This window comes from Typha angustifolia, chromosome 15 (assembly GCF_048772165.1).
Source record: "Typha angustifolia cultivar Huaian chromosome 15, ASM4877216v1, whole genome shotgun sequence".
NCBI classification, from domain to species: Eukaryota; Viridiplantae; Streptophyta; class Magnoliopsida; order Poales; family Typhaceae; genus Typha; species Typha angustifolia.
Window position 1 is genome coordinate 19,749,020 of NC_133253.1, and position 22,051 is coordinate 19,771,070.

Below are 22,051 nucleotides of genomic sequence, written 5' to 3' on the forward strand. Positions count from 1 at the left end.
TCCAACAACACCATATACCATGGAGAGTATACTAGATACCATGTAGTCAATGTTGAAGAAGCCACCAAGTTCACTTCATTTAACTTTTGCGATGGGGCGAGTTGGATAGCTAGCATAGGTATTCCTTACACCCCAGGATTACTTTGATTATTGGAGTTGTATTAGATTCTCCTTATTATACAAACCATAATATGATATATAAATAAACTTAGACAAATACTAAAAATGATATTTGCGCATTACATAGTCAAAAATGGTTTAGTTGACAGTGACTTCTTATTTTTCAAAGGAAGAGAGATAAAATCACTCTAGGAGTAGATATATGATATTAATAGCTAATCTACTAAGCCTGTTCGCAAAGTCATCCTCGGTAGAAAGCAGTGACTTATTATGAAACTCATCGAAAGCAGTCTCGCAGTCGTCGGGTGCAGAGTTAGCCCAGATCATATTAATGTGAGCATTTTTTATGTCACCAGTTTTGATATGAGCAATAGATCCTTGTATGTAACCGATTGCAACACCGTACGCATCAGAGCAAGTGCTTAACGCCATGGTAATAGAATTTGACAGCCCGCCCTTCTTCTGTAGCCCTTGTACCTTGGCTATTGTGTGAGTGTAATTGGTCATAGTTAGGTCTGCTGCAATAGATGCGAGACCTTTGATGTCTGCAGTTCGGCTTTCAGGGACAACTTGGAGAGATGTAATGCAGAACTCGTAGAACTCCTTGCTTCTCGTTGCATTCTTACATGTTTCTTCCAAGGAAGCAGTGACAGAGCAAAAGCTTTGCACAAAAAAGAGAACGTTGAGGGCACAAACAACAGCAATGGCCTTCATTGTCTTTGTTCAGGCCTTTTCTCCTACTCTATATTTATAGGATGGACGTTATATATGTTATTGTTATAGATGGAGTTACGCAATCCGCAGTTAATTCATTAATTGGAATAATAAAAAGAAAGGTTTCCAAATATAATTTGCTAAGTTTGGCTAGGAATAAAATTATTAATGTATCTAGAAATATCTTAGATAATCTATAAATACCTTTCCTCATAGGTGCGACAACACTAAAATTAGATTTTTACTGACATCTTAGTCTTAAATTAAGAGTATTTTTATTATTTAGTTAAAAAATCATTAATTTCTAATATAAATTCTCTATTTTATTTATTTATTTTATATTAAATCAAATATAATTATTATTTCTTATACTATTATTCAACTAAATAATAGAATAATTTATACTGATATTATTTTTTTAATATTAAAAATTATAACACTTCTCATAGAATTGATCTTATTTCCCAAATGAGTGGAGAGATCAATTTCATGAAATTAATGGAGTTCTCAGGAATGGTTACACGAGATGATACATATCTCTTTGACTTTTCAATCCTATTTTTGTTTTTATTAGATGGAGTCCTACAATTAATACAGAGATTAATGGCCAATGAGCCAATGAGAGCGTGCTTAGATGGCCAAAGAAGTCCATATTCTACTAGAATTAGCTAATTTGAATTCCAATGACACCTACTTAAATAAGATACTATTAAACTTTCATTTCGGTAAAAAGAAAAAAGTTATTAAGGTTAGGTATTTTGAAAAGGAATAATAAAAAGAGTAAATTCTACATATCACACATTATATTTTATCTAATTCATATGCTGTCTTTAAAGATTTTGTAGTTCGACTCCTTAATTTTCTCTATAATTTTTATTTAATACTCCGACATTATTTTATTTATTTAACTGATGTTAACTAAATTACTAAAATACATTCATCACTTCTTTCCCTTATCTCATCTCTATCCGTTCTTTGAAATAGACAAAGTTAATTTAGATATTTATAAATTATTCTATATATTACAATAAAATATTTCTTTGTTAGTATTGTCTAAGTTTATGGAAGGTATTAAACGAGAAAAAAAAAGGGTCAGATTACAAAATTCTCAAATATAAATAATAAAATAAGTAAAATATAGAGTATAATTTGACAATTCCGAAAGGTTTCTGTGTAAGGAATATAATTTGCTAAGTTTGGTGAGTAATAAAATTATTAATGCCTAATGATCAAGAAATATCATAGATAATACATAAATATGGTTACTAATTAGGTGTCACTATAATAATATTATACACTCTTTAATAGGGTATTTTTATTATTTAGTTTAAAATATCATCAATTCTTAATACAAATTTTATATTCTTTATTACTTCAATATTAATTTTATGCTACATCAAATATAATTATAATTATTTATACTGGTATTTAACTAAATAATAGAATAAGTTATACTTACATCATCTCTCTCTCTTTTTATATTAAATATTAAAATATTATTTTAGAATTAATCTCTCGACAAGTGAATGGGATCTTAATTGTTGTTATATACTTGGGTACATATTGTCTCTATAATATATACGTTAAATAAAAGTTTAATAGTATTTTAATTGATTCAGTACTGAATAATAGAAATTAATGCCTTATCGTGATTAAAACTTATAGCTACCGGTCCGGCTCAATATAATTTCCATCTCTTTCACATTTGCATGTCCTCGCCATCTCAGGCACACAGTGATGCCGCTTTCTATGGATTCGCGGTAATGAAAGCTTCTCTACATGCAATGCGTTTAGATATGGATTGAATTGGTTATAAAAAGGCATTCTGATCCACTAGCCATTGGATTATATGGTTAGGCCACCTAAATCAAGTGGGCTTCCTATTTAAATGACGAGCTGGTCCTGGGTAGGACCTTATAATCGCGTGCAAATGTCTCTCTGTACCGGCCATCTGCCCAAAATAATAATTCATAAATTTTGAACACCAAAACACTAAACAAAACCAAGTTACAGTGATTCGAATGACAAAACTTAAACAAGAAGGTTGGTGATTGCAATGGTGTTGCTGCAAAGCTTGAAGAAGTACTCATTTCTCTCTGTCATTGGAGAATGGAAGCCTGGCTGATCAGAGAATCCACTCTCGCAACTGTCCGACCCTGTCATGGCTCCTGCAACCAAAATGTTCACAGTGTGGTATGAATTCCTTCGAAAAGCATCGGTCGCTCGACGGAGATCCACCAAAGCCTCGGCGTACTCCTCCATGCAGTCGCCGATGCATTCTGCGGCAAAGGTGTTGTTGTAACCCCAGTCCTTGGGTCTCTTCAACCTCTTGATGTAGGAGATGGTCTCCTTGGCATGGCTGATGTCGAGGTCCAGCGAGATCGCAGCGAGACCGTGGATGTCGGAGTTGCGGCTCTTGGAATGAGATTGTAGGGAGGACATACAGGTGTCGTAGTATCGAGTGTGGTTGCACGTAGAGGAGATCAGATCGGAGATGACAAATTTGGTGAAGAAAGTGAAATAGAAGAGGATAGATAAGGAGAGACTGCGAATTATTGAAGAACACATCTCACCACCTCTCTCTAGATCTCATGACGTGTGACAAGGAAGAGGGAAATATATTAGCCACTAAGGCAGTGTTTCTATTATTCATTCAGAAACAACAAAGTAAGATATAGCTTGCAAGTATCCTATCCATCAACTATAGAACCCCACAGCCATTATTCCTTGTCTTGGTAGTGATCGTTTACTGATATCTATCTGCAAAACGACCCAACTGCTTGTCCGCTGCACTTTAAAAAAATATTTATTCGGTTTCCGTGGTTTTTAATATCCATGTTCTCGCCAACCTGATCACGTTGCAGGAGTATTAGATGCGGCAGATATTGAAATTGATTCAGTATTATTGTGACAAATCTTTGTACCTATCTGACCACATTATTGCAGACAACTACCTGGTTTATTGGAATCCAGACATAAATTGGGCAGCTCCATGACCAAGTGATGAAAATGCACAGGATGCCCCCAGAATAAATATTAGCGCGTGTTCAAATCCAGCTATTTGGTGCATCAGAATTACAACCAATTTTATCAAATGAACCCCAGTGATAGAGACAATGTTTAGCTTAATATAAATTGGCAGAGATCAAATGCATAGGAGTTCCTTGTTGCACTACTACCAACTTCACATGTGTTGTTTCTGTTCCCTTCTAGTCCTGGTTGAAACAAATGTTGTTTATATCCTACAATCAAAAAGCAATCGGAAAAGAAACTGCCTATAACTCTAATTAGAACAGAGCAGCCCACATTGTGCTATTCGAAATTGCACTCTTCTTAACCTCATTAGCCATAATTAAGGCAGACTGAATCATTATTTGATAAGGCAATTGCCTATACATTGGCTTCTCCTCACTAATCTCTCCATACACCAATTCTCGTAGTTGAAAGAACTCTCGCTGTCCATGGCGATGCTCTTGTCCTCCCCATTGGGTCCAAGCTCACAACGATGATGCATGGCGTGGTGCATGAACCGGTCCAAAGAATCGTGGCAGATTGAACACAGTATTTACCTTTGCTTATATTTCGTAGCTTATTAACGCAAGACTTTTTAACTGTTAGCCGATTACTCATCCATCCTTCATCTACCGCTGTTTTATAAGATGTCAAGTATTATATACAGGCCAGCTGCAGAATATGCTGCAACCAAGGTAGTTGGCAGCCAGCCATTGCTGCATCATTAGAGTGATGTTTAACCTTTTTTTTGTTGATATTTTTGACATCGCTGCATTATTAGAGAGGATATATAGGAAAATCTTGGTCTCATGGTTTAATAATCCATGGTAAAATAGAGATGAAATGCTGAATGTTGCTTCCAAACATCGAATGGTATCTTACTAAGCAACTATAACATGTTGGTTCTCAAAATTAACTTCACATTGCAATAACATGCTTCAGGAAAGGAAGTAAGTACTCTAATAACAATAAAAAAAAATCCTGCTAGCCCTCTTTTTCGATATATCTTTTTTTCCCTAGTACATTTAAATGTATCAACTCAACTGACATTTGCCAACATAATGGGTGCAGAATGGACTCAGAATGCCAACGTGGTTCCCACCTTTCTGGGGCAGCAGACTTGATTTTTGGAGATGCTACTGCCGTTTTCCAGAACTGCAACATATATGCAATGATGGAAGCCGTTGCTTGGACAATCAAATGCCATCACACAACTCATGAATGCAGTTGGCCTAGGTATACAGTGACTGGCATCTCAATCTACAAATGCACCATTAAAGCTTCCTCAGATTCTACAAGGCAGAAGCTTTGAAAACCCAGACGCGCTGGATGATGAGTAGTAGTCTTGACTGTGGCAGATTCTGGGACTTTTTTGGAGGATTCGGTTGATGTTTAAATTGTTAACCGGTGGTGGTTGGACGTTGTTTTTTGTTGCTGATAATTCTCGATACTTTTTTCTTTGTTTTGGGTGGTATGTATACTTGTGCATAAAAAATAAAATAAATAAATAAAAACTTAATGTGATGGTTTTGGAGGGATATATTTTGCTTTTTTTATACGTGTATAGGACGGCTCAATCTTTTGTTTAAAGCACACTTAGCTTCGATAAAGCAGGGCTTTTATGTCTTTAATCAGAAGCCAAAAAAAAAAAAACTCCCCGAAGCTCCAAGCTGTGTTAAACTTAAACTATCAATTTATAAGAATTTCCGATTCAAAATGGTTCGGAATAGAATTAACCTTGCGCACCAAAATGCGCAAAATGTAAACTTTATATACCTATATATGCTTTTGATTGCTTGCTTGCTTCTACTTTCGTATTAGTTCTAAATGCGGATTAGAGTTTGACTTGTAAATAAAATTTGTAATATAGAAAAGGAAGCAAGCATGGGTGGAAGATGTTGTAATATTAACTACAGATGTCATATGGGTGATTGGTGAATAAGATTTGATTTGTTGCTGTTTGTTAGTACAGAGCTAAGGACCATCCACTGTCGAACGGCATTCGTTTCCCTGGACCCTAACTAACTTTCAAAACCAAGTCCCACAAATCTCTCCCTGCCCCTTCTTTTCTAAGACAGAAAGACTTACACAAATAACACCCACCTCCTCCTCCCCTCCAATTCCTTTCGCGGTTCTCTCTGCCTTACCTCTCCCTAGAGGCAGAGAGACAAAGAAAGCAAAACAAATCAAGGAAGAACAAAAGAAAGAAAAGAAAAGAAGGATCCAAAAACAATGTCTGCCTTTCAGGATTTCGGTCCGCTGTCGGAGCGCCGGAAGGCCGAGAAGCAGCAGAAGCAGCGCAGGCGCTTGATTATCGTCGGCGTCTCCGCCTCTGTCTTCCTGATCCTCTGTGTCATCGGTATCGTCACCATCGTCTATCACTCCAAGCAAAATGCTGCCACTAGGCCATCGGCCACCTCGCTTGTGACCGACGGCTTACACTCCGTCTCCAAGTACATCGACATGATATGCTCGCCGACCGATTACAAGGACGCGTGCAAGAAGAGCATATCGAAGGCCACGAACTCGAGCTCTTCCCCCAAGGACCTCATCAGTGCCTCGGTCTCCGTCATCGGCGATGAGATCGGCAAGGCCTTCGAGCACTCCGATTTGATAAAGAGCGACGACCCCCGAGTCAAGGCCGCAGTCAAGGACTGCAGGGAGCTCTACGGCTACTCCAAGGACGAGCTTCTCAGGACATTGCAGGACATTGACGCGCACAAACTAGACCAGCTTCCTGATAAATCTCATCAGCTAAGGGTGTGGCTTAGCGCGGTGATCACGTACCAGGAGACATGCATCGAGGGGTTTCCCGATGGAGAGCTCAAGACCAAGGTGAGGAATGCGATGACGGCGGGGAAGCACTTGACGAGCAATGCGTTGGCTATCATACAAAAGGCTTCGTCCTTTCTTTCCTCGTTAAATATCCCGGGGTTTAGTCGTCGGCTTCTAGCTGAAGAGGCGATGGAGCCTGTAATTCGCAAGGATGGTTTCCCTTCTTGGGTCTCGGACACCGATCGAAGGCTTCTTAAGGGGAATTATAAGAACAATCTAAAGCCCAATGTCGTCGTGGCCAAGGATGGTAGTGGAGACTTCATCACTATCTCAGCTGCGATTGATGCAGTGCCCAGCAAGTATACTGGAAGGTATGTTCCCATGATTAAATTTTAGGTTAGTTTTGTAATTGTATTGTGATATGTATATAAATTTTGGCGATAGGTATGTAATTCATGTGAAAGAAGGAGTATATGACGAGCAAGTAATTGTGCCGAGGAAAGCGGTAAATATAACAATGTATGGCGATGGGGCGAGGAAGACCGTCGTCACGGGAAACAAGAACTTTATCGATGGAACGACGACCTACAAGTCTGCAACCTTCGGTGAGATAATTGTGCCATTGATTCGCTTTATAAATAGTTTGCAGCTATATATAGTTCTAAGTTGTGAATATAACCTTGGCTAGAATTCCCGTCAATGCTCATTTGTTTTCTTTTTTGGCAGCCGTAATGGGAGATGGCTTCATGGCCATTGCCATGGGCTTCCGAAACACTGCCGGTGCCATTAAGCACCAGGCCGTGGCCCTCCGCGTCCAATCGGATCGCTCCGTCTTCCTCAATTGCCGCATGGACGGCTACCAGGACACCCTCTACGCCCACTCCATGTCCCAGTTCTACCGCAACTGCATCATCTCCGGCACCATCGACTTCATCTTTGGCGATGCCGCCGCTGTCTTTCAGAACTGCGTCCTCGTCGTCCGCCGCCCCCTTGACAACCAGCAAAACATCGTCACCGCCCAAGGCCGCGCGGACGGTCAAGAAGCCACCGGGTTCGTCCTTCAGCACTGCCGCATTATTCCCGATCGCAAACTTGTCCCTGACAAACTCCGCATTCGTAGCTACCTTGGTACGTACATTAATTCATCGGTTACTCTAAAAACTTAGTTAAACTCCTAATTAAAATTTAAAGATGAAATCCGAAGCTATTGCTCTGCTGATATCCTTGTAATTTCTAATATATAGGTCGCCCATGGAGAGAGTATTCGCACACTATCATAATGGAGACGGATATCGGCGACTTCATTAGCCGTGATGGTTACTTGCCATGGAGTGGAGACTTCGGATTGAAGACGTTATCCTATAGCGAGTACAAGAATAAGGGAGCAGGGGCGAGCACGTCAGCTCGGGTGCGTTGGCCGGGGTTTAGAGTTATTACTAATCCGGCAGAGGCGAATAAGTATACTGTGACGGCGTTCTTGCATGGTAACGCATGGATCAAGGCCATGGGGGCTCCGGTGCGCATGGGACTCTACCGGTGAGGGAAAAAAAATGGTGATTAAATTAATTAATGTTGCGCGTGATCGAAAACAATTAAATAGTCAGAGAGAGAGAAAGAGAGAGAAGAGATGCAAAGCAATGGATTGTAGCATGATGAATATATGTACTAAATTAGCGAAATTATGTAGAAATGCCCATCCTCGTGCACTGATGACTCACTTGAAAATTGCCAGTTTGGCTGACTAAATTCATTTAATGGGAAACTTTTTGTCGTTTCAATTCCTTTTCGGAATAGAGAATGTGCACTTACTTACCACAGAGGATGATTTTGCGGACAAGGCTCGTCGCCTAGCTTTTAATGCCACTTATCTACTTCAATAATTATTGTTTCTTTCTTCTCTGTTTTTTTAACTGGAAAATAAGATGAGACATGCTGCATGCATAAGAAAACCAATTCTTTTTTTTTTGTATTAATAATATCTTACATGTGTGGAGGAGCTAGGTTGCATATATAATGAAACTTTGAAGTCAAAATTACGATTATACTGCAGAGAAGTATTTAAATTTGCTTCCCAATTGGATTTGAATTGAGTGATTATGTCCAGTGGACTAGTAAGCAAACTTAAACTCGTATTCGAAGATCAGATTCGCTAATTTCTGTTCTTGGACGTTCTAGTAGAAAAAGTTTCTTCTTATTATTCCTTTCTAAAATATCTCTAATATGGAGAAGAGGCCTAGAACAAAGACAATGAAGGCTACTGCTTTTGTTTTGTGCCCTCAGCCTTCTCTATGACATCTACCCAAGTTCTCCCTGACTGCCCAACTGCAGACACCGAAGGTCTCACATCTGTTGCAGGCTTGCAGCAGAGCTCACTATAGCCAACTACACTCACAATAGTCAAGATATAAGAGCCACAAAGGAAGGACGGGCTATCAAATTCTATTAAGATGCGTTAAGAATTGCTTTAATTTTGCGAGCTTGTATCCAAACTGGTGACGTACAAAATGCTACGGTTGATAGGGAATGGACGAATGGTCTGGCTAACTTAGATATTGCGGACAGGATAAGTAGCTTAGCTATTTATATCATAAATCTACCTTGAAGTGAAAAATAAGATGTTATAACTAACCAGGTAATTTTTACCGAAGAGTTTATAATGTGCAAGGGTCAAGATCATGTTGGGCAAGGTTCATAATTAGAAGGATAGACAAGGATATTACGTAATTTATGTTTTTCAAGTAAACCACTCTGCTGAGCCAGAATTTATTATTTGTGAGACAAAGAATTATTCGAACAAACCAACCCTACGTGAATTACTGCGTATGTTTTAACCTTTACTATGGAAATTATTCCCTAATTCTATAAAGTTAGGGACCACATGGTCACTCTCATCAAAGATGAAATCATGGGGATTGGTTCTAAAATTAAAAAACCACACATCAGGGAAAGGAAACTTATAGAAGATCTTGTGAACTACCAATATAAGACAACAAGTAGATCAAGAAACTACAATATCAAATCCCCTCGTCATAAGGAAACGAGGTGGAATCCAACCACTGATCGCCGTAGATGAACTCGGACACCGTAAAGCTTGAGGCCTCATCGTAGTCCATCACATGGTATCCCGCCCATGTGACTCGGTCATCGGTTCCGGAGCCCGGCCCACTATTCATATATTCACCATAATATAACGTATCCAGGCCTTGATCACCAACCCACTCAGTCCACCCGGCTGGATCCACTAACCCATCCATATAAGATTCTATATACACCGTCCTGGAATATACTCCCCACGGCCTACCAAGATAAGTCTTTATACTGCCACCACTGGAAGCCAAGTCTTCTGATGCTATTACCGAACAATTCTGGATAGATATCCCAGTGTCCTCATTTGGGTCGTTTCGGCCTTGAGCAGTGACCACATTGGACTGGCCAGGGATCGGCGTCCTGGCGATGAGGTTGCAGCCTTGGAGGACGGCGGCCGCGTTGCCGGTGATGAAGTCGACGGTGCCGTAGATGTCGCATTCCCGATAGAATTGCCGGAACGAGTGGACGTATAGCGTGTCCTGGTAGCCGTCGATGGTGCAACGGTAGACGGCGGTGAAGTCGGCGTTTACACGAAGGGCCGCAGCCTGGCCCTGGGCCGGCCCGGCCGTGTTTTGGATGGTGAGGTCTCGGGCTAGGAAGCCCTGTCCGGAGACACCTGCACCGATGTTTACATATGGTTAGAGGGGAAAAAAAAAATCAATAAGATATAGATAAATAAATATGATAATTAAGATGGGATAAAAAGTTACCGAGAGTGGCGGAGCCAAAAGTGGTCCAGCCACCTCCAACGCTTCTCTTGCCTCTGATCACTGTCACGTCTCTGCCTTCCCCTAAGAGCACGATGTTCGGCTTGTAGCTGGGCACGTCCACATTTTCATCGTAGACCCCTGCCTTCACAAAAATTATAGTCCTCTCCTCGTAATTAGACGGTGCGAACGCGATTGCCTCTCCTATCGTGCTAAAGTTCCCACTCCCGTCCTTCGCCACGGTCAACGTCAAGCCTTGCGTTGACTCGTCGCCGTTGTCGTTGTCGTCGTCGTCGTCGTCGTCGTTGGAGCTCTCCAGTAGCCTTCTATCCCTCCTATTAGAATATAAAGGTTACAATTAGTAATTTGTTATACTGCTTTATCAATTAGATATTAAGCTTTTGCTTATTAGATTAAAATACACCTCGAGATCCACGACGGGAATTCATCCCCAGTAAGCCGCCTACCCGGCAGCTTGCTGGCGCCGGGGAGGATGGCGAGCGAGTTGCTGATGAGTTCGTACGCGGAGGACCAAGAGTCGACGAGGGTGTTCTTTAGTGGGCCCCGCGCTCCCGCGAGGCCGTCGAGACATGTGGCTTTATTAGTGAGGGCGGCGGCGAGGTGGGCCCGGACGTCGGCGAGCTTGGTGGGCTGGGCGAGGAGGGAGGTGGAGAGGGAGAGGGAGGAGAGGGTGATGGCGTGGAGGTCGGAGCAGTCTTTGAGGGCGCCGCGCTGGGATTCGACGATGAGTTTTGGGTCGGCGGCCGCGGAGGATAGGAGGTCGGAGAGGGGGGTGGCGGCGGAAATGGCGGAGCGGATGGAGGCGAGGGCGACGGAGAGGATGGTATGGGGGAGGTTGGCGGAGATGGAGAGCTTTAGGGAGGAGACGCAGGAGTTGGGGTATGGGGTGGATTGGCATATGGAGTGGATGGAAGAGAGGTTAAATGTAGTGCTGGTGGTTTTGGCGGAGGAGGATGTGGAAAGGAGGAGGAGGAGGAGGAGGAGGAATGGAAGAAGAAGAAGATGGGAAGAAGCCATGACGGGTTTGTGAGAGGGAGAAGGAAACAGAGATGATAGATATAAGTGTTGCTGATCAGTAGTGAAAATACGGGGCTAACATGGGAATTTCACAAGAATATGGTTTGGAACTAATTCTAACTGACATTTATATAATTTTTGTTAAGAAGTAAATTTTATTATTTGTAAAATAACGAAATTGAAAAAAAAAATCCTTCTAATTGATTATATTTGATAAAAAAAAAACCATGTTGTTTCGAAGAATAATAAAATCAAAACATATATTGATATCAAATAACACCAACTAAAATGTCACCAATTAATGGTTATAATAGTAAATTTGAAGAATGTGGTGATTTTAAACAGGCTGTAAATGTAAGGTTATAGATTTAAATTTATCTTACAGTGCTTATAGGAACGTGAGTTTAGTAGTTATATATTAGAAGGGGAGCTGGAATTTTGGAGCTATATGACCATTTGCGGGTGGGTCGATAAGATCAAGAGAATGGCCGGTGAGTGACGGTGGGCTGTTTTATTTTATTTTATTTTATTAGTGAGCTGATTATTATAGATATATAGATATTTAGACTCTATCAAAATTTTAACTATCTAATCTAAATTTCAACTCATATATATTATCGAATAATTACTTCGAACTAAACCGAATATTATCGAGACTTATTTTAAGCCATTACGTTACTAATTATATTATTGAATCATCAATCAAATCACCAAGCTACCAAATCATCAAATTATCAAATAATTTTTTCACGATAATTGAATTTAAATCCATTACCGCTCTGGGTCACGGGAAAATTACTTACCAAACTCTAACTTTTTCAGAGCTGAGCTGCTTAATTATTTAAATGTGTTCAAATAGCGTATATTTTGGTCAACTGATATTCTACCGCGTAGGATGATGGAAATTTCTTAAATCCCATACTTGGAAGCCTTTTATTGGCTTACAGATACCGTGATGCAGGAAATTCCTGCATTACGGATGCAGACAACCTTATGCCTAAGTTGGTAGTCAGTGTACTCAGAACTTTGGGGATCGTGCCTTAACATTTCCCGAACGATATTATTGAATTGTCAGTTGCATTCAAGACCATGCCAACCTCGAACTTATAGCGGCAAGATCTACTTAACTGTAGAAAGGTTAATCTCATCGTTTGCCATGACTTAGGCGATCGTTAATTATTTAAAGAACGTAGACTGTTTGATTCATTGTACTCTCTTTTTTTTCCCCTATAAATTCGTTAGTTTCTATGTAATAAGAATTTTAAACCAATAATAAGCATATTTTTTTTTTTCAGATGTAATAGTATGTGCTTCGTGTTATGTTGTTTCAACAAATAATTACCACCTACCAATCTCACAACAAAATTGAGTACATGATATCTTTAAATAGTTGGGACCCAACAATGCTCCGTGGTTGGGGCCGAACTCAAATGGTACAGAATAGTTGGGATCGCAATATCGAGCAGGTCCCAACTTGCCAACAAAAGGACATTTACATGTAACAACCAAATCGAATGTCATATAGAGGTTTTTACGTTGACCGATTATATAACTAATATGGTGTGCTCTAGATGTGAAGTGTATATCAGATAGACAGCCAAGGGGTTGTTTGGTTCAAAACCTTTTTAAATGCTGCTGGATGCGGTATCTAATTTCAAAAATTATTATTTAATATTACAAACGGATACTAAAGTGACTTATTTTTCTTTTCTCATTTTAACTCCAATCCATCTCGGTCATTTTATTTTCATCCTAATCCAATCCCGACATCTCTCTCCTCTCTCAGCTCATTTTCATCATCAACCTTAACTCACATTTTCTCTCTTTTATTCTATTATATCTTTATCTAATTAAACACTTAATTACTTAATACATTGTTATAAAATATAACTAATTAAATTTGTGTTTAACAAATATATCGTTATAAAATATAATAAACTAAAGAAGCCATTTATTTTTCTAGATATTATATACAGAAAATATGTATCTTCTTAATACATATGTAAATTTAAATGAAAAAACAAAGAACCAAAGTATTATGCAGTAAACTACATTTAGGTGTAGATTCTGTATAACCCGGACGATATGGAATATCCGGCGATCTATCTATATATATATATATGAGTAACTTAGGACTTGCAGAGTTCTAGTACAACCATGTCCGGGGACGGACGTCCAGAGTTCTAGTACAACCATGCCCAGGGCCGGACGTCCTTGGGTCGGCACTTTCTGACTACTCTATCATTGAGTGGGGGCATTGTGGTTAGCCTTTTGCAATCCTCCAGCTAGCGTAGCCTGACCCCTTCCTCTTTACAAAATCCGTGACACTCTACTCGAATTGATTTGTGAGTCAAAAGTTAGTGCATCAGGATGACGTGGGCTTATAAATTATAAAGTAATTATAATTTATATTCTATATTTTTATTATTTATAAATTAAGTTTTATAATTTAGTGAATATATATAAAAAACATTATTAATTATATTTGAATTAGCAGCTTAAAAGTGTTTTTTTTTTGTTAAGTAGCAATATTTTATTTTAGAACGACTAAAATGACTTTATTTCTAAAATAATTAATGCCCTCAGTATAATTTGGTTGAAATAATTTTTTTAATATAATTATCTTAATTTAAATATTTAGTTAAGTTTAACTAACTATCTAACGGTAAGATATTTTTCTACTTATATTCTCTAATTCATAAGACTTAATTTATAAATAATAAAAATATAAGATGTAAATTATAATTTTATTAAAAGATAGAGTGTTATATATAAATTTTTAAAATAAAAAAAATTTGTATAGTCTTAAACTGATCCCTCTCATTCATCTAATCAGGAATAGAACTAAAATAAAAAATAACTCATCGCTCTTCTATTTGTTATATTGTTTGAAGAAAATCTTTCTATTATATTTAGATTAGATCGCCTCACGGGATGCACAAAACACAGTAACTTTTCTCGGCAGCTAGCCTGGGATCTTTTCTCGATGACACTGACGTGTCAACACACCGAGTGTGTATGACACAGAGGTGGTGGGCTGTATGCTATCCGCCTTGATCCAGTAACCTTATTCAAGTTTAATTGGATGTAGATTTAGATTGATCCTTCAAGCCTCAAGGCCTAGTCAGATATTGGGCTGACCTCAAAGGCCCTATGAGTTGTTTTGCAGAGCTAAATCCCAATTACTTGTGGACTCATAATAGGTGGTTCGAACCCACTAATCTGTTTAGATCTCCATGGAAGATTGGAAGGTGACGCTAGCATAAGATGAAGTACAAAATGTTCGTATATACGAAACAAATAAAGTATTTAACATGTAATTAGCATGGTGTAGTAAAGAATACGAAACAAATTACAATACTCAACCAAAATAGAGAGCCCAAACAGGTGGAGTATGAATTACCACCACCCTTTAATCTTACACCATCAACCCAGCTGTGTACTTGACACCCGTGGAGGGCAACCATAAGTTACCATCAATAAACTGCGACACCGTGAAGTTAACAGCCTGAGCCGAGTCAGTAATGGCATGGAAACCCGACCACTTGACCCGACCACCCAAACCCGAACCCGGACCCGAGTTCATGAACTCGCCATAGAACAACGTATCCAAAGCAAAGTTACCGTTCCATTCCAACCATCCTTCGGGTCTAACCACACTACCAATATAAGACTGCATGATTACTGTCCTCGAGTACTCCTTCCACGGCCTCCCCAAGTACGTAGAAGTCTGGTTGGTAAACCCAACAAGGTCAGAGTCGGCAGTGATGTTGCAGAACTGTAGCGAGAAGCCGGTGTTCTGATTCGGGTCTTTGCGGCCCTGGGCGGTGATTGAGTTCTTCTGGTCGGACAACGGGCGGCGAGCGAGGATTTGGCAGTTTTGGAATACGGCGGCGGCGTTGCCGAAGATGAAGTCGACGGTGCCGGTTATGCGGCAGTCGCGGTAGAATTGGCGGAGGGAGTGGGCGTAGAGGGTGTCTTGGTAACCCTCGAAGCTGCAGCGATAGAAGACGGAGAGGTCCGAGTCGGAACGGAGCGCGACGGCTTGGTGTTTCGATGGCCCGGCCGTGTTCTCGATCGTTAGGTCCCGAGCGATGAAGCCTTGGCCGTTCGCAGCTGCAGGAGAGGATAAATCTTCAACATTTCACTATCCGTCTTGCAAAATATTATTGTATCCGTTCAAATACATTTTTTTTTGGCTAATTAAATTTCGATTGTTGCTGAAAACTCTTATTTTTGGCTCTCATAGTGGAGAAAGCCTACAGAGGTGTGCGAGACAAAGCCGACGTATTCTCTCGGAATACGTGCCTTTCTCCCTTAGATGGGAACGAGACTTAGGCACATCTTCTAATGCTATTGAATGGGAGAGCCTGGGTCATGTGATCTCTTGATCAGAACAAAACAGCAAGGTTCACAGAGCATCGGTTACTCTGGTGAGGTAGTGCAGGAATCCAAGGTGAAACGACTGGACAAAGCAATTCTATCGAGTCTGGGAACCAAATGGGTCCAAATACGAGTACAGTTTTGAACCAGACATGTGCTTGAAGTTGAAGAGCTAAAAGTGTCGGTCAATTGTCACGTCACTTGAGTTCCGTCTCGAGACTCCCGTCTCTTAAACGTATTCATTTACACTTGGCACATGCTACTACTACTTCGATATCAATCTAGTGAACTAATAATAATGCAGTTGAAGTTCAAGAGGTATAAGAAAACATTATCGAAACTAAGACAAGTGTTTTGACTATCTCTGACTAACTTTGTATTTAAGCGATAGTGAGTACTTAATTAGTGATTAATTAATCATAGATTTAGTAGTTATAACTACGTCGTAGTAGTAGTACTAGAATGCCCTTACCGAGAGTGGCGCTGCGGAACGTGGTCCAGCCATCGACAAAGCTACGGCTGCCGGATATAATAGTCTGCCCCATCCCATCCCCCACCAGCATTATGTTCCACTTCTTCTTCTTGATCTCCACGTTCTCTTTATACACTCCCTTCTTCACGTAAATGACGTGCCTCTTCCCGCTTTCGGCCGGCGCCGCCTCGACAGCCGCCTCCACTGTCGTATAGTTCCCGCTCCCGTCTTGCGCCACCACCGCGTCCACCGCCAGACCCGATCCCGCCGCCGTCTGCAGTAGACTCCTCTCCCCCTTCCTCACCCACTCTGGAAACCCCTCCACCAACCTCCGGCCCCCGCCCCCGCCACCTGCCGCGGCAACCTCGGATAGCCCGTCGGCGACGAGCGAGTTGACCGCCTGCAGCCCGTCACCAATGAGAGAGCTGAGGATGGAGTCCGAGCCGGCCAAGCTTTCTTTGCATGTTTCCTGGTTTCCTAGGGCGGCGCTGAGCCAGGACCGGAGGTCGGAGCGGCGGTTTCCTGTCCCGCCAGAGGAGGCAGGGGAGGCCTGGGACGCGGAGATTGTCCAGGAGAGCTCATCGGAAGAGAGGTCGAGCAAGTCGAGGCAGTCGGAGACGGCGGAGGAGAGGCGGAGGTCGCCCCCGAGGATGCCGGAGAAAGTAGAGACGATCGAGACGACGCTATTGATCTGGTCGATGGTGGAGCGGAGAGTGGAAAGAAATGACGACGAGGGGTTGAATGCGCCAGCCGAAGCCGACGACGAAGACGATTTCTTCGACGTGGCGCATTCTGGTTGGAGGGTAGGTGGCGGAAGGGAGAGAACGGGAGAGAGAATAAGGGTGAGAATAAGGAGAGGAATAAGGGAGGTTGAATGCAGAGCCATGAGGATAAATGAGTAAAGAGTTGGATTTAATCGGGAGTTGAGAACGGAGTTATTATATAGGGAGGTTGCAGATCTGCGTGCCAGCTACGGCTTATAGAGTGAGGAGAGAATGGGACTGCTGCACTTCGTACTGATTAAAAGGATTAGGGGATAAACAACTACTTAGGTATCTTTTTGCTCCTAATAATGATAAAGAAGAATGAGAGGTGGAAAAGGGACCTAAACCAAAGCTTTTGGATTGAAAGGGAATGTTGTGAGTTGTGGTCCTCTTTGTGATTAGTAATATCTCAGTTAAATTGTATTCATTGGAATATTATGACATCTTTAAGCTAATTATTGTTACAAGCGTCGGTGGTTGTTGTAGGTTAGTGAGATGCTACCGAAATCTATGGGTAAAAGAATAGGAGGTTTGGATGATTGCCGTAGTAAGGTGGCAAATAATCCAAATTGGAAATAGTTATATGATTCGAATCCCATTGATGTGTCCATCTGCGGTCCTGTTCTTATTCGGTCCAATCTTTTGTGTTAAATGTTTTAAATTAAGTCTACCTAATTAATTCAAAGTCCACATATTGGACTCTACATGTATCCTTAAATCAGAGTACCTAGACCTAAGTTTAGGATAATTGCATCAAAGATCAGGTACAATTGTAATGTGAAAAATTAAGTTGGTTTCTAGTTTAAAAAAAATTAGTCTGGGGTTGCACAAGCCCATTCCGATTCCAATAGCTAGCCAAGTTTATAAGCACATTCAGAAGATTCTACTAGGTAATTCTACTTCCAAACTGGGCCTCAGGGGAATAATTTGGTGAAGCTTCTGAATCCGGCAAGCTAGCATGATTAGTGGGGCACTAATAACTTCTGAATGGGTTGCACTTGCTCGTATTCCTTTATTTGTACAGCTGCATGCAAACCGCGTTCATTTGTTTCAGCATCAACTTTATTCTTTCTTTTCTAGTGCTTCAAAAAGAATTCTCCGTGTTCTTTTCCATTGATGGGGAAAAAGTAATCTAGTCTTTTATTCTGGATAAAACAATTGAATCACCATTAACGCTGCATTTAACGGAATGTTAGAATATTTCTACAAAACTCAACCCTCAAAATCGAGCATGCATCATGATCAGAAGTTGGTACCCACCACCACCAATTAACACGCTCGCTGCCTTCTTTTTCTCTCCAAAGTAAAAGTAGAGTGTAAACCATTCCATTCTATTTCACCCAGAAACCAAAAGAGTAACCATAGTTTACCACCAATAACATGCATATTGGACATATCAAGCCATCACAGAGTACAAAAGGACACAAAGACACGACAATATTGATGCAAAAATATCCGACCATTACGAACTCTGAAGTCCACATGATCGACGGAGACCTCTCTTAACCATGGCCAAGTAATTAATTGACATGTCTCTCACTATGGCAGCCAAAATATACATACACTTAACGCGTAATGCTAATATTGCACTGTTTCCTGCGTATGGTCCACCATCTGGTGAACTTTCGCTTTGCTTCGTCCCCAATCCTTCTCTTTATGCCAAAGTACGTATTGAAAATGCAACCCTTTGCATGTTGGGGACCCCTTCACTTTCTTGATTGCTTTCTACCATGTGAGTTGTCTTTGGATCCATTCGTGCTGTGCGTGTAAGCCAATTCACTGATAGTTAGTTTTGACATTGCCAAGTCAAAATCCCCTTCATTGGATATAGTCAAACGAGAAAGAGAAAAAAATTTAGATAAACTGTGGGCACGCCTCTGTGATCGATATAACTTTTGAGAATAAGTAATCCACCACTTATCCTACATATCCAGAAACGCGTGGAATAAATATCCCATGTTCCCGTGTAACCTCAGCATTGAATTCACCCCGCGGTCCGATCTGTCATCCCAACCACCTGTCTTTATGATTCGAGTATTCGAGCTCGTGGTAGGGTCACACTATCAAATCTCCTGCTCTGACTTTGGTCTCCCTTCCTCTTTATGAAGTGGCTGAACTAACCCCAAGTATGTGAGCACTTCTATTAAATGTTAGAGCCCAATTAATTGCGTAATGAAAGAGCTTGGCAAGATATTCGCATAGCAAGTAGTTGAGCACTTAAATGTGTTCTTCCGTTCAAAGTGAGACCAAAAGAAGCTAAGAGGTGCAGAGATGTACCTGTGGATTGTGGAGTTTACCTTTGGGTCCTTCGCTTTTGGAATGCCAGGGAATGTGACAAGTTCTATTCTGATGCTTGCCTTTTGCAGAATTTTTTGATGATTCTAGCTGTGGAAGCACTGAACATTATTATTCTCCCTTTAGAAGATTTAGATTCTGCAACAATGAAGAGAGAATGGCCACTTCCTCATTTTTGGACAGAATATGAGTAAATTACTATCTTCCTTATTAACGTTCAAATGCTATAGGATTTGGTTGCATCAGCTTCCTGTTTTGATAAGCATCAATATATATTCAAACACTACAATTACAAGCTTGGTTGAACATGTAATAAAATCAACTCTTCCTTCATTCCAACTTCGCATCCTAATCAGTTTAATATATTACCTGGACCAATTTGGATTTGCTAATGTCGAAGAAGTTTTTGGTGCTAATATGTATACAGCATTAGGTATGGAAGAAGTGCATTATAGTGTGGTGGCAAGTCTTGCAGTCACTACTCTCGATGAGTTAAACTACGAGTAGAAGCAGTATATTAAAACAAATCAAGCTGGATTTACAACACTGTGCAACGAAAGGTTGAGAAATAATGCAAAATCGTGCAATTGAGATGCCATATTGTAGGACTGTAAACAAAGTAGTAAGCTCTGAAGTCTGAACAGTTATTCTTTATGCCATCTTCAGTTGGTACCCTTCTCCGCTAGGCCTTACAGAAGGATGGAGTTCTTCTATACAAAGAATAAATTATCAAATGATCTTTTCGTTTTTTTTTCAGCACCCAAGCACACTGTGAAATATAAAAAAGTTCTTCGGTAGCCAATATAACCCTTCTAACAAGATTTAGATCGTCGTGAGCATGTCTACTAACATTTTGCAGATGGAATTTTAGCATAACAGCATAATTGTTCAAATGTTTATGATGCGAATATGCAGCAAGAAGTGAGAGGCATAGAAAAAGTAAAGCAAATGGAACCACATTCCACTATCAAGGGGGTGAAAGTGAATACAAATGACGGATAAAAACTAATATGTGTTAAATGATCTAGCAACACGGATTTGGATGAAGTCGTGTTGGAACTTATTAGAGGTGAAATCGCGACACAACTTTCACATCTCGTGTCACTTTGTCTTAATTGACTTGCCCTTGATCTCTACTCAATGCACCATATCTGCAAGGTAAAGGTCCAAAACAGTAACATCAAACATAATAGTCCGACTCTAATTACAACCACAAAATGTTTTTCTAATTTATTTATGGTAATTAGAAAAATATGGCCTGTCATCACTGTTTTTAAGGTCAATTGTTTCCTTTTCTCATCTCCTACCGGTTTCCAGGAGGCTTTAATCTTCCAATGGAGGGGCGAATCATATCTAGTTTAAAGGAAAAATCACAAATATAACAGGGGATCAATTGTTAGTTCCTGACTACACAATGCTGCTATGCTTAGCCATACTTGATGATGTAAGGCCTCCTTTCTTAGGTCCAAACTTGGATACACACAAGAATATAGTAGCAATACATTTTGGATGCCATAGGTTGAAGGGTGGACTTTCAACTTCTTTTACCTTCCTAATAATCAAGTTCGGCAGTTGCATCTGCCTAGAGCAAGGAGTTGATATTTTTATTCCCCACCATGGCTTAAAAAAATGTAATACGATATAATAATAAAATTTTCGTTAGTTTTTACTGTAGCAAACGACTGAACGACTGTAATAAAATGGGCGGGCCAACTTACGGGCCAAATAAGCAGGCTTCCGAGATAGCCTGTGCTACCCATGGGTAGTTCAGGCTCAGGCCGAGCATGGACGAGCTAGGCCTTGATCAGGAGCAATAGGTTATTGTTGTATCTTTGGTTCAAACCATGGCTGAGATCGAAGTAGTCGTCTCTTTTCTTATTTGCTATAACTCAACCAGCTCGTAGGATATAAACGTGTTGCCTATTATATTTGTCTTGGGAAATGGAACGAGGCTACTACGAAGAAGAAAGCCAATATGTTGATGTTATCCCATTTGGCCTTCTGTATGAAGAAATGCCTTTCATGAATGTGTCAGATGCCTTGCCCCGGCTAGAACTCGTCGCTCTAGATGCAAGTCTGTGAGACACTGTGGTATGCATCTTTGACTATTTCTCCTTATATCTTTTTCCCGCTCTTTAATAGGCAGAAGATTTGCTAGTTGCTACTCGGAAGTCTTCTTTAATAGGCAGAGCTCTATGCATCTCAACCTCCTCCACCCTTCGTGTACTAAAAGCGATAGGAAGTAGGCCTCGAACGCCATCACCTCATAAAACAAACGTTGGAAGTAGAGAGGCAGAGAGCTGAGCGAAGGAGAAATGAGAAAGGGGTTGGAGAAAAGGCAAATATGGAACTAATTAAAAATAATAATTCTATTAACTCATCCCATCTAACCTTCACCACCCATTATATATGGTATTTTTATTATTTTATCTTTCTCATCTGTTCTTTGGTACTGTGGGGAGCTAAAGGTTTTAATAGTTTAGGATGTCTTTGGTTACTGAAAATATTTCAAAAAATATTAGTGAATTTATTCCAGACAAAATGGTCAGAAGTTTAGTTTTAATAAAAAAAAGTATTTTTATCGTTAGTTTTTGATGATAATTTTAAGTATCAAATATGAAGTGGTTGAAGTAACACAGTAAAAATTCAGGAGACGCTTTTAAATTTGACGTAAAGGTAAAATG

At 40.3% G+C, this 22,051-nt stretch overlaps 5 protein-coding genes across 5 annotated transcripts; 1 reads left to right on the forward strand and 4 right to left on the reverse strand.

Annotated features, from left to right (window-relative positions):
* Positions 1-303: 303 nt before the first annotated feature.
* Positions 304-834, reverse strand: LOC140777035 (cell wall / vacuolar inhibitor of fructosidase 2-like). The gene has a single exon (XM_073120938.1). It carries the CDS (start codon positions 832-834, stop codon positions 304-306), a length of 531 nt encoding a protein of 176 aa, XP_072977039.1.
* Positions 835-2,865: 2,031 nt separating this feature from the next.
* LOC140777036 (pectinesterase inhibitor-like) lies at positions 2,866-3,276 on the reverse strand. The gene has a single exon (XM_073120939.1). It carries the CDS (start codon positions 3,274-3,276, stop codon positions 2,866-2,868), a length of 411 nt encoding a protein of 136 aa, XP_072977040.1.
* Positions 3,277-6,029: 2,753 nt separating this feature from the next.
* Positions 6,030-8,297, forward strand: LOC140779178 (putative pectinesterase/pectinesterase inhibitor 45). Its single transcript, XM_073124164.1, has 4 exons — positions 6,030-6,992; positions 7,066-7,226; positions 7,348-7,749; positions 7,866-8,297. The coding sequence occupies exons 1-4, from the start codon at positions 6,079-6,081 to the stop codon at positions 8,159-8,161; spliced, it is 1,773 nt and encodes a 590-aa protein (XP_072980265.1). The 5' UTR covers positions 6,030-6,078; the 3' UTR covers positions 8,162-8,297.
* Positions 8,298-9,524: 1,227 nt separating this feature from the next.
* On the reverse strand, positions 9,525-11,475 carry LOC140776966 (probable pectinesterase/pectinesterase inhibitor 12). Its single transcript, XM_073120844.1, has 3 exons — positions 10,840-11,475; positions 10,419-10,750; positions 9,525-10,324 (listed from the first exon to the last, which is right to left on the reverse strand). The coding sequence occupies exons 1-3, from the start codon at positions 11,451-11,453 to the stop codon at positions 9,636-9,638; spliced, it is 1,635 nt and encodes a 544-aa protein (XP_072976945.1). The 5' UTR covers positions 11,454-11,475; the 3' UTR covers positions 9,525-9,635.
* A 3,268-nt stretch (positions 11,476-14,743) lies between these two features.
* Positions 14,744-17,358, reverse strand: LOC140779700 (pectinesterase/pectinesterase inhibitor PPE8B-like). The gene is made up of 2 exons (XM_073124921.1): positions 16,309-17,358; positions 14,744-15,569 (listed from the first exon to the last, which is right to left on the reverse strand). The coding sequence occupies exons 1-2, from the start codon at positions 17,192-17,194 to the stop codon at positions 14,872-14,874; spliced, it is 1,584 nt and encodes a 527-aa protein (XP_072981022.1). The 5' UTR covers positions 17,195-17,358; the 3' UTR covers positions 14,744-14,871.
* Between the last annotated feature and the right edge of the window lie 4,693 nt (positions 17,359-22,051).